At 42.3% G+C, this 12,769-nt stretch overlaps 3 protein-coding genes across 3 annotated transcripts; all 3 read left to right on the forward strand.

Moving 5' to 3' along the window:
- Positions 1–551: 551 nt before the first annotated feature.
- On the forward strand, positions 552–5,151 carry EAE98_005260 (uncharacterized protein; the record flags this gene model as incomplete). Its single annotated transcript, XM_038952882.1, has 3 exons — positions 552–893; positions 975–3,240; positions 3,287–5,151. The coding sequence occupies 3 exons, from the start codon at positions 552–554 to the stop codon at positions 3,925–3,927; spliced, it is 3,249 nt and encodes a 1,082-aa protein (XP_038810724.1). The 3' UTR covers positions 3,928–5,151.
- A 2,233-nt stretch (positions 5,152–7,384) lies between these two features.
- EAE98_005261 (uncharacterized protein) lies at positions 7,385–9,556 on the forward strand (the record flags this gene model as incomplete). The annotated part of the gene is made up of 4 exons (XM_038952883.1): positions 7,385–7,544; positions 7,709–8,598; positions 9,055–9,379; positions 9,435–9,556. 4 exons carry the CDS (start codon positions 7,385–7,387, stop codon positions 9,554–9,556), a joined length of 1,497 nt encoding a protein of 498 aa, XP_038810725.1.
- Positions 9,557–12,155: 2,599 nt separating this feature from the next.
- EAE98_005262 (uncharacterized protein) lies at positions 12,156–12,668 on the forward strand (the record flags this gene model as incomplete). Its single annotated transcript, XM_038952884.1, has 1 exon — positions 12,156–12,668. One exon carries the CDS (start codon positions 12,156–12,158, stop codon positions 12,666–12,668), a length of 513 nt encoding a protein of 170 aa, XP_038810726.1.
- Positions 12,669–12,769: the final 101 nt, after the last annotated feature.

Consider the following 12,769-nt stretch of genomic DNA (forward strand, 5'->3'; position numbering starts at 1 on the left):
CAATCATCCACAGGAGAGGATTTACGAGTTCCCTTCAGTCGCTTTTGGATACCTAGTAGTAAGTTCCTAATTAATATAGATATAAGGATGGGCATAAGAAATTCTTCAATTGATCAGCCAACAATGCTAATTAGAATATCAATAACCACTCGCATCTTCCAACTTTTACTCTTCCCTCCAAAAGGCCTCAAAAGATAGTTGAATCTCTTTCATTTTATATTCAAGTTTTCCTCGAATAATTCAGTCCTACATAATTCTCCAACAATGAATTGTATTGAATAAGATCTTGAAAAAGAACTGTACAATCTATTAAGTCTTTGAGCAGTACGCTGGCTCAAGACTCATTGGCTTAGGTAATTCGGGGTTATCCCTAGATAAGTTAGTCCCACTACGGGTCGGAAGGCTGAGGCCATTTTGAACAAAGGTTAGCTTGCCTTGCCTTATATACTTTATCCATTGACCTTGAGATTTGTCTTCTTGAAAAAAATCTACAAATACCTCTCATTTCCCTCTTCGAATGCACATTTTCTTCTTTCAACCTTTGTATTAAAATGTCTACCTCAAATTTATTGAATAATTCCTTTGATGAAAGCGACGAAGAGGACGACAATTTCAATCCCCAACCTGCGGATCTTTCAGACAACGAAGATGAAGGAAACAACACAACCAGCGCGCAAAGACAAAATGAAGCTTCGCGTCATCAAGTAGGCGATGACGATGGCTCCGATGATGAAGCAGCCCCCTCGAGTAATAGAAAACACGGGTCGGGTGGTGCTCAAGACGACGATGAAGACGAAGATGATGAAGGCGAGGGAGAAGACATTGGTGGAGGTGCTAATGATGATGACGATGAGGAAGAAGAAGAAGAAGAGGATGATGAAGAGGAAATTACGGTAAGCACTTCTGAGCTGCATATACAATTCCTGTTCGCCCACAATGCAGTGACCGACATTTTTTCTAACCGCAAAGCGTAGGGACATCGCCGCAAGCGCCGCAGAGACCGTCGCAATGTTTTCCTCGATGTCGAAGCTGAAGTAGATGAAGATGAGGATGAGAATGAGGATGACGAAGATGAATTGAACGAAATGAATCACACTTTCATTGCAGACACACACCCGGATGATATGGCAGACCTTCCAGATGGTGGTGAGACAGATGACAGGCGTCACCGAGATTTAGATAGAAGACGCGAAATGGAGGCAAGTCTTGATGCGGAAAAGCAAGCGGAAATTCTACGACAACGATATGCGAACAAGGGTCGATCATCAAGAGGCACTGGAGACTCAGCGGTCGTTCCAAAGCGTCTTTTACTTCCTAGTGTTGACGATCCTAGTATTTGGGCTGTACGATGTAAAGAAGGAAAAGAAAGAGAGGCCGTCTTCTCTATTATGAAGCGCATAGAAGAGAGAGCTGGTACTAAAGAGGAACTTGCGATCACTTGCGCTTTTGAACGTGGTGGAACGCAGTCTACAATGAAGGGTTTTATTTATGTTGAAGCCCAGCGACAAGCCGACATTTTGACTGCTATGGATGGCCTTATGAATGTCTACCCTCGAACTAAGATGATGCTGGTTGAGATCAAGGAAATGCCAGACCTTCTCAGAGTTACGAAGAGTCCAACTGTAGAGGTTGGAGCATATGTACGACTTAGGCGTCCAGTGAAATATGCGGGTGATCTTGCGCAAGTGTTGGAAGTCACTGATACTGGTCTCGAACTCCGTGTCAGATATGTACCTCGTCTCGACTATGGTCTTCATGAGGATACTAGTGTAGGAGCGGATGGAAAAAGAAAGCGCCCAGTAGCCGGACCACGTCCACCCCAAAGACTCTTCAGTGAAGCTGAAGCTAAAAAACGACATGCAAAACATCTGCAAGGTCGACCGGACACGAAAACATGGAATTACTTCAATGAAGAATATATCAATGGATATTGCGAGAAGGAGGTTAAAATCCAGGCGCTGATCACTAAGGATGTTAATCCAACCCTCGAAGAAGTCACAAGATTTGCTTCTGGTGCCGAAGATGGAACCGAAAACTTGGATTTAAATGCTCTCGCTGCAAGCTTGAAAGCAAGCACAGCCAATGCCTCTTATTTACCGGGCGACGTCATTGAGGTTTACGAAGGGGAACAAAAGGGTGTCGTTGGTAAAGCAGTTTCTGTCACTGGTGATATTGTCACAATGGCTGTGTCCGAAGGAGCATTAAGAGGTCAAACTATCGAAATTCCTATCAAGGGTCTACGTAAGCGCTTCCGTGAGGGTGATCACGTCAAAGTGATTGGCGGCAGTAGATTTAGAGATGAAGTTGGTATGGTCGTCAAGATTATTGAGGATCGTGTCACTTTGTTGAGTGATCAAAACAATAATGAAATCACTGTTTTCAGCAAAGATCTTCGGGAAGCAAGCGATTCTGGTGGGAGTGGTGCGTTAGGAAAGTACGAGCTTTGGGATTTAGTTCAACTAGACCCGTCTACTGTTGCTTGTATCATCAAAGTTGATCGCGAATCGCTTGTTGTTCTTGACCAGAATGGATCTAACAGGACCGTCATTCCATCTCAGATATCCAATAAGCTCGAAAAGCGTAGGAACGCGGTGGCGACAGATCGTAATGGTGCTGAGATCAAGATGGAGGATACCGTGAAAGAATTTGGGGGAGAGGCTAGGTCTGGCAGAATTCTACATATTCATCGAGCCTATCTCTTCTTGAAGAGTTCCGAACTGAGCGAGAATGCTGGTATATTTGTGGCGCGAACTACCAGCGTCCAAAGTGTCTCTGCCAAGGGAGGACGCATCACTGAAAATGCGGCTTCGCCGGATCTTAGCTCCATGAACCCGGCAATGAAGCTCAATCCCAAGAGCAACGGCCAAATGCTTCCACCTAAATCATTTGGTCGTGATAAATCTATTGGTCAGACTGTTACAATCCGCAAAGGCCCATACAAGGGATTACTCGGTATTGTTAAAGATACCACAGACACCCATGCAAGAGTAGAATTACATACAAAGAGCAAGGTAATCAGTGTGCCAAAAGACTGCCTTGGATTCAAGGACAAGATAAGTGGAGCATCGGTAGATCCAAATGGTTTCAGAGGTGGTCCTGGTGGTGGTAGAGGAGGAGGAGCTCCAAGAGGTCGTGGTGGATTCGGAGGTGCAACTCCTGGACCAGGTTGGGACTCTGGTGCTGGTGGACGAACACCAATGCCAGGTGGTCTTCCTGAACGCACTCCAGCTTGGGGAAGAAGTAAGTTGATTCTATCTTATTCTCCAATATTTACTAACATTTTTAGCTCCTCATGGTGGTGCCCAAGGTGGAAGAACGCCTGCCTGGAAGTCTGGTCCCACTGATGGTGGTCGAACACCTGGTTGGTCGAACGATGGATCTCGAACTGTTTATGCCGCAAATGATGGTAGTCGGACAGCCTATGGAGGTGGCAATAGAACTCCTGCTTGGTCATCCGGTGCCAAAACCCCAGCTTATGGCTTATCAGATAACTATGGATCCAAAACTCCCGCGTATGGCGGCAGTGGGAATGCTGGTGATGCATGGGGTTCGAAGACTCCAGCCTATCAACCAAATAATTCAAACGACAACTGGAACTCCGGCCAATCCAATAACAATAATTGGGGAACAGCCTACGATGCTCCAACCCCTGGTGGTCCTTTATCGGCACCTACACCAGCTGCTATGAATGCACCAACCCCAGGTGGATATTCTGCTCCCACACCAGCTGCAATGAACGCTCCAACTCCCGGGGCTTATTCGGCGCCAACACCAGCTCCAGGTTATTGGGGTGCTCCTACACCTCAAGCTATGGATGCTCCTACACCTGGACCAGGATATTATGCAGGTGCCCCTACACCGGGTGCCTATGCTGCGGATACTCCAGCAGGTAATTGGCAGGATGATGGTCCTAGATACGTGGATTAATGGTGATAAGTTGCATTTACTTGTGGGTTGGCATGCATGCGTCGGTGGTTCGGAGGAACTTTACTGATTAAAATGGAGCGATGGAGTTTTCTTTTTTCTGAGGTTATTTCTTGGGCATGTTTGAACAGAATGGTCACAAAGGGAATCCCGTTTTTCGGGCAGAAAAGCGCGTAAATGCATGAGATATCAAGATTTACAAAATCAAAGCAAGATTGTTCACATGGAATCTTCTCTCACACTTTCCCCCATTATTCGTCCTTCGCATCAATATGAGCATCTCAACTCCACTCTTTTAATAATCAATGCCCAGTGTACAATACTACCGCTCCGAGCAATAATCCATGTAACCTCTTCATCATCTTTACAATCACAACTACCTGTTTGATATTTATAACTCACGATGAGCTGTAATGGTAGGTTGGTAATTAAAGCAATATCTCGAATATAGTAAATGGCGCTTAGTAGTTGATATAGAGAGACTTATCACAGGTAGAGCAGATAGATTATTGATTGTCATCTTCAGGGTGTAGATGATGGAAGAACTGTATATATAGGATAGCAGGAGTGAGGGAGGAATGAGGAACGAGGAACGAGGAGGTTTGTATGATTGCGCACTAGTAATCCTACGGCATCCAATTGATCCTTGCGCAGTACTCATCTTCCAATAGTCTGTGAGATTGCTTGGCTTGAGGAGAGACAGTGTTGGCTTCTCCACTGCCATATCGTGCTCAGTCATGTTATCTCGATTGATACGAACATATCAGGTTTTGTTGCACCTTTCGTGATCGATCGGGCTGCTCGTTTAGATGGCGCCGGGAGAGAGCTGGATGGATTTGAGTTTGGGATGGAGGACGATATGGCGTGGTGAGGTGGAGTTGGGAAGTGGATATATGTAGTTATTATGTATGTTATATGATGTGATCATTACACTCGTGTGGCCAGAAAGTATGCAATTCCCAAACTTAAACTAGATGTACGATACATGCCAATGCCACAAGATGATAAACTGGTTTTATCGCGGCAGCGTTGCATACAGCACGGGTATTTGTTGGGTTAGCGATTCCGATTGGGTTTGTTTTGAGGAGGATATGGCGCGCGTGGTGTGATGGGTCGTGAGGTGTGGAGAACTCACTTGAAACAGATGTATAGTATATGTATTCATGTATATCTCATAAAGTGATCAATATATTATATTTGTTATCGCATATTCGATGATAATATTAGGTAGGTGGTAGTATCCATACGGTTGGGGATCGAATGGACAATTTCGTAACCAACGTTGCGTTCGTTTGCTGTTGCCAAGTTTGGATGTCACTGGACTGGAGTGGGCTGGGGATTCCCCATGTTTATCTGGATACCAAGGGACTTTATCGGCAGTTAATTGACGCGTGTATACGTAGAGATCTAAGCTTATTTTATATGGATTAATAGTTCATTTTCAAGAATGGTATTCGCGTATTAATCTTCTATTATGCATATTTTAGAATCAATCTTGGTAGATTAAGTGTAGATTAAGTGCAGATATCTCAGATGTACCTATGTACGATATAACTTCATCTCATATCTCTCCGAACCCACCGGTAATGTTCAATGCCGGGCTACCAAAATGTGTATTCTATTCAGATCATGAATGACGAATCTCTCTAGGAAAAAAGTAGCTTTGAGTCCGAGAGTGGGAGTTTGTTCTATCATACTCCGCACACAATTGACAACTAACGATCGATGCTCAAGTTTCATCTAGACCTACGAGTGTTCTGTTGCATTCGTACACCTTGTATCTCAACAAACTCTTGCCTTCCTATTTAATTCATAGTACAATTGTTGGTACTATCAAAAGATATCCACCTACCCAGTATCTCCAATGTACATATAGATCCTAGCCATGCCACGAGGAACGATATCACGACTTTCTCCACGCACCTTCCGGAAGCGCTTGGGTCGACTAGTAAGGGTGGCACGGTGAAGACATCGCATGCTGGGTTGACCAGGATAGATTGAAGGATGGGGAATAGTTCGTGGATGAGTGGAAAGAATGAGGAAGGGAGGCGACATCGGAGTTACTTGATTTAATTGTAGAAGGTTGGAAAAGGTTGGGCACTAGATGGAAAACTCTGACTTGGTAGACGCAATTATTGGTGGAGGAGATGAAATTGAGTGATGATTGACATGACCGACATGACCGACATGAGATTCGATGGTTTTGTGAATACTAATACATGATTGGCATGAGATTGCGTATTTTGCTGACCTGACATACAGGAAGGGGACGATTGACCGATGTTGACAAGAAAACGTGCGGTTGTAGCTTCGATTACCAATCATCATGGCGATTGTGATTGTGGGTGACTGGTGAGTGATGAAATGGCTTGGTAATTGATCTATAATTGATATCTTAGTTCAATTCCAAGCAAATTCATTCAAGCCGTCCATGGTGTGAACAAATGATAGGTTAGAGAAAGTTGCAACCTAGAAGTCTTGTCATCATTTATCACGGGATGTCACCGCGATACCGAACCGATGTGATACTTCCCTTTTTTCGGAGAATTCTTTACCCTTGAAGCATTAAACAATATGTAGCTTATTATCATTCTCGTCTCCAAATTATTTGTTAGATCCAACGTTCCTCTGTAGATATTCAACTTCCTCATTTTTACCCCTTCATCACTTATCATCTCTGTCTCGCTAGAGGGAGGTAAAGATAGTAACCTTTTAAGCCGCCACCGGTGAGCTTAAAATCATATTGTGATCGTTTTGACTTGCAGTCATTCGCCAAGAATACCTAAACACATGTACAAGTAATCGTTTCAATAATTCTCTTCGATTTTTTGACCTGTTAGCTACTTCAAGGAACAACAATACTGTATATTTCTTTCTTCTTTAAACTTCATAAATACATCCCATCGGCCGAAGCTAAATTACCTTGTTGTCCTGCTGTAAACTGCGCTAATTGTGTAGATCGCAATAATCAAGCTTTCTCATCTAGTGCATTGAAACAACAACCGACGAATATTTCCGATTCACATCTGAAATAGGAAGCTCACCAACCATCCATACATACACCGTACACCATTTTCACCGTATAGTGAGTAACGGCAGTCCAATTCCAAGAATTTCGATCATTCTAATTGATCATTCAGTCTTACCGTCCAAGAGATATCACAGTGAAACTAAACAGAGGAAAAGCTTGCGAGCTTCATCAAATGATCAATTAAGATCTCATCATCATCGAATAAGACGTTAAGAAAGACATTTTCAAAAGAAGATATCAATCCCATCGTACCCAACCATATCTGATTGAACAATCTACAACATTGTACCCAATCTATCTCGGTTTGGTCATAAGGACACAAACATTCCCCCTTCGTCCTTTTTAAAATCTGCTCCACCTTCCAAGTTAGAGGGCCTTCTCGATAGAGCAGAACAGACGAGTTTTCCTTCCTTTGACAGAGAGTATCAAATGGAGAACGAAAAATACTTGCATGGTCGGTTGGATCCCGGCATCGAATCGACTCTTCAGTTAGTCGAGGCAGTGGAAAGTCCTGATATGAGCAATTTCTTCTCTTCCCAGGAAGCACCATCCTCTGAATCATCTCAATCCAAAAATGCGGCATTTCCGGGTATGTATCTTTCTTCGTTGCATTGTATTTGCTTGGTGTTCTTGGCTTTCGAGCTGTGTTTGTTCGCTTGATGGAAATGACAAGGTCTTTCAGTTAAGCATAAGTCCCAATTACTGTATCCAGTTGAAAGAACCATGGCTGATAGCAATCATTTCTATCCTTAGGTATCGGATCTCCCAATGATACCCAGCTCAAGCTAACCCACCTTCCGGTTGAGATACTTCGCCAAGTTTCTTCCTATCTTTCGCCATGCGATCTGATAAAGTTAGGCAAATCGTGCAAAATATTGTATGAAATCACAGAAACTGATTCACTTTGGCGGCGCCTGGTACAAGAAAATGTGCCCGGTGTCAAGCTTAATTCTCCTTTCCCATGCGAGTCTTTCAAAGAGCTTTACCAATCTCATGATCCTCACTGGTTCCTTACCAAGAACAAACTATGGTTTGGCGATTCTGATTACTACGGGCAGCTCATGATTTCTAAATACAACCCTGAGACTGGTTCTATCGGATTATACAGACTTCTAACTCAAAGGCCATCACCTCAATTTTTTACATGGAAGGATGATATGTCAGTCGTGATTCATGGATTTGATCCCAGAACGCATTTAGCTACTTCTCCTCAGCAACTGGACCTCCATTCTTATTCGCACCGATCCTTAACAGATATGGGTCATGCCGAACGAAGGCTCAAGGGTGAGGTACCGCTAATAATGGCGAATCGCGGAAATTCTACTCGGGAATGTCCTTCGAGGTTCTTGCTATCAAAATTGTTAGTAGGTAATCAGCCCAACAGGCCACAAGCAAATAAATGGCCACCACCAAAGATTCCAGCAAAAGTTCGAGCAGGTCGTCCTACCATTTTCGATAATTCATGTACAGCTACTTGGGGTCGACCCGAGAATCGATCTCAGATCAATGAAAAATCGTTTCGTATTAGAGGCTGGATGGAAATGAATGGTCTGGTACAAATAGGAGATCAAATCCAAACATATTCGACTCTTGATTTTGAATTGTATACACCTACAGAGGATAAGCCTTATAGAGGTATTTTTGTAAGTTTGCTCTCATTTTATACACGCTTCCTCAAATTCACTTAGATCTGAGCTTTCATCGAGAAGTTCAACGGCAATTTTGCCTGTTTTACCAAAGCCTCTCAATTGCATATCTCTTCTGTACATTCATGACCTTTCCCAGGCTCATGATATATACACGATATGACTTACAACATGTACAATGAACGAGGAAACGATCAGGGTTTCCAACAGTCCGGATACCTAGGCAAAGAATATCTCAAAGGTTTCTGATCTTTTTCCGCATGTTCGATTCTTCTAGAACACTGAATCCAATCAGAACCAAATTCGTTTGAAATAATCAAAATCACTCTCAGAGATTCATAACTTCACAAAACTGAGACGCCGCATCAACCTATTATTAGACAAACCGGGTTCAACAGATCATCACCAAATCAGGATCTCAAATTCACCTGCTGATTCAAATCACAATTCTAGGTCGGAGACTACTCAGGTCATGGATGCGAATATCTACTATTAGATCAACGAGATGGACTTCAGAAACAGGACGAACCAAACATATCGAAATCAAGAGGCGAATCGCACGAAGCGTGGGAAGCAAGAAAAGGGCAAGCACGAACTCCCACAGGTTCTCTATGCGCTATTAAATTGACTGGAGATCCAAATATACCTCGAGGGGAAATTACATGGGTCGCTGATGATATTAGTGACAAGGGATTAGTTCGTTATGGGGAGAAGGATTGGCCTGGTGCAAGAATTGTGAGGAGTCGCGGTCAAATTGCCAATCAAGGATATAAAAATCGTATTGTTTTCCTTTCTCCAGCAATTGTAGAGGGATTCTTACTGACTGTTGATAGCAAAATACATCGAAACGGAACTGATAATGATATCTCCAGACGTGTTGGCACAGCACTGGGTACCCTTCGGACATATCTCTTTCTTTCATAGAGTAGATATTGATAGCTATGTAAATCAATAGCTGGAAAATCATAAGGAGAAAGATAATTTGAAGGAAGGATAAGATTTCTGTTATATCTTGAAGACGATCTAGATGGCTGAATTGAGTTTGGGATGATATCTAGTAGGGATCGCGATGGTCAAACTAAGCGGCACACCAGACTCGAAGAACTACCTAGGACTCTGAGGACTATCTGATAAGGAGTTTCAATTTTGTGATTCGAATCCGATACTCGGATGGTCCTTCATTGCCAGATGATACGACCGGCATGTTTTTTGATCTGCTATTTATTGCATTTACTGCGTTCATTGCACAGTATGGGTGGAGTTTTGAATTATAATACACCGGGAGCTTAAAGGATTGGATCTATTTTAGGATACTATTATCGCTTTGTTTCTTTGTATATAAAATGATACCTAGCTATTATAATAACAATTCATCATATTATTTACAGAACTTTTCATTGTTCTCAAGTTTTTGATCAGGTAGTAAGAATGATTTGTCTGAAGTTCCTTCTTCAACGCACAGACATACACTCACCCGTTAATAATGTATATTCTACTCTTAAGAGCCCTCCACAACAAATTCTATAGGACCCGTGGATTAGTGGTTATATCGCATCCTTTACATTCTAATTCAACTTTCACACCTTTGAATTAATTAATATCGGATTAGGTCCCCGGTTCGACCCCGGGCGGGTTCATTAACTTTTTGCTGTTTTTTTGGGTGAGGGTTTGGAGATGGTGGAAGAGGATGGAGGGAATCGATGGATGGGTTCGCTGGCACGTGGGTGGGAAAGAGGATTGGGGAGGAGTGGATCGGTCCACCTAAATATGGGTTACCAATCACCTTGTAGCAGACAGTTATCGTGATTTGATGTGTAAAAAGAACTTTGCTCTGATGTTTATCATTGGATACCTATAGTTATTCACTCACTAGACTCCTGATAGCGAATCGATTATTTGCTTTTTTTTTTTTTTTCATTCTTCATGAACAGATAGGCAAGTAAGTAAGAAAGGCTCCTCCTGGTAGAGGATACCATTGAATCATGAAAGGGTGAGATAACATAGGTGTAGGTGTGTGCACAGTGAATTTGCATGGGGTGTTTTAGTGACTGCCTGGTCTGGAATTGGGAAAGAGAGCATGGTTTGCATGATGATGTGATGTCGAGGGGAATGGATGTTGGGATTCATTGGCTTTGTATGTATGAGCGATCTAGATTCATCAGGGGACGAGTGGTGGTCATGTAGGCGGATCATCTGAAGTATGTTTGTTCTATGTTCGAATCGATTTGGGGGATACTGAGTAGTATTCTTTCATACTTGTTTTGTGAGTACCGATATTGGAGATGGGAATGAAGTGTACACTGGAAGGAAGCATTACGGATGAGTGTTGCAGAGATTTTGGATGTCTGAATTTGGTTCAATGTTTGAGTTTGGTTTAATGTTTGAATTTATTTGAATTTTTGAATTCAGTTAAGTATCTGAAGTCTGTTGGATATCTGAATTGATTTGAATATCTGAAGTCAGTTGGATATCTGAATTGATTTGAATATCTGAAGTCAGTTGGATATCTGAATTGATTTGAATATCTGAATTTACTTTGATATCTGAATTAAATTAAATACCTTAAAGTATTCGACAACCAAAAGCTCCTCGTCGTCGGACTAGGAGTACAATCCGTATCCTCTACATACCTACCGGTATTTCTTTCCCCCGACCAATCAACTACCTTCCATCCCCCTTTAGGTTCTAGATATATCTTGCTCCATTTGCTTTCCTTGATCTTGATAGCTTTCTTTCCCTTTGCCGTCGCTGCTCTTGTACATCTTGCGCATTTGTTTAAACTCCAAAGTCTTGATTTCCCGGGGGCTTTTGGGCATGGAGATGTGTTTTTGTAGGATTTGTTTCTCAATTGGAGAGAACAGCTATGAGTATATTTGGTTATGTGGGAACAATCATGGTGGGTGTGGGTGATGGTACACATGATTTTGTTTGTGGCTATTATGCTAAGTTGTTTTGTGATTGGTGAGTATAATGAGATTCGAAAAGATAACTTGGGTATGTATATTTGATATGGCGGTGACTGACTTTCGATGGTATTTGCGGTTCCGGTATATTTTGAGTGAATCACAATGACTTTTGAACAAGAAACGAACAATGTGGTTGTTCGCTGCAAGGCTTTTGTACTGGAACATAACAAAGAAAGCAGAGTATAAAAGACAGTTTTGGAACTACAAAGAAGACAAACAACGTTTGATAATGTTCCTAGACATTAGAATCTTGCTCAAAGGCTTAGAAGATTTCTTTGTATTGTTTCATTGTTAAGAACAATCGCCTTATTTATAGTTTGAACTGGGAATTGGGTGTTGTAGAGATCGATTTCGTGAAAGTGTGGGAGTATCTTGTGTTAGATCTTCGTTCTTATCCGAAGCAAATAGATAGGTGAAGGACAGAAACAGAATGGGATCAGAACAACCCTCTCCCATGAAGTATAAATCGGGCTGATTCTATACTTCTAAATTATCATCAAATCATCACTCCATTGATTAACACTCCAAACCCTATAACAACAACTCAAAACAACCAAGAAAACACCAGATCAACTTACCAACCACATCATGTGTAACTGGATCTGCACCATTGAGGTTTGCCCCACTTGCAACAGCAAGCAGAAGACTAGCTACGAGGCTTTCCACTGTGAAGCCAATTGCTACCCTGTCCGCCGAAACGCTTTCTTTTGTAAAAACTACAGAAAACTCAACAATGAGATCATAGCTGAATCTCCATGTATCGATTGCGAAGAACCGATCTCTGTCTTCGAAAACTCAGACTCAAGTGAGGATGAGCAGAAGACAGAAATGGACAGCGAGACTGTTGCAGTTGACGACGTTTCAGAAGATGAACGTGACTCAAATGATGGGAACATGTCCGATGTCTCAGAAGTTTCAGCACTCTCAGACGAAGATGATCAAGATCATGAGACAGTCATGGAAGGTTTGATGGCAGGACAAATTCAGTACGACGACGACGACACGTTTGACGTGCGGGAATTCTTTGACGATCCAGACTTGGACGAAGAGGAATCACCATTCTGGCCCAGAATCGAGATGTTGAGAAGAGGGTTGGATTAGATTGGCTGGACCAATCAGATCGGACCTCCTTGACTGCGAGAGATAGAATTTGTTTTTTCCCTTAATAGATAGATATTGTACCTAGTTAATTTTGAATATTT

The sequence above is a fragment of the Botrytis deweyae genome (genome assembly GCF_014898535.1).
Source record: "Botrytis deweyae strain B1 chromosome Unknown BDEW_010, whole genome shotgun sequence".
Lineage (NCBI taxonomy): Eukaryota > Fungi > Ascomycota > Leotiomycetes > Helotiales > Sclerotiniaceae > Botrytis > Botrytis deweyae.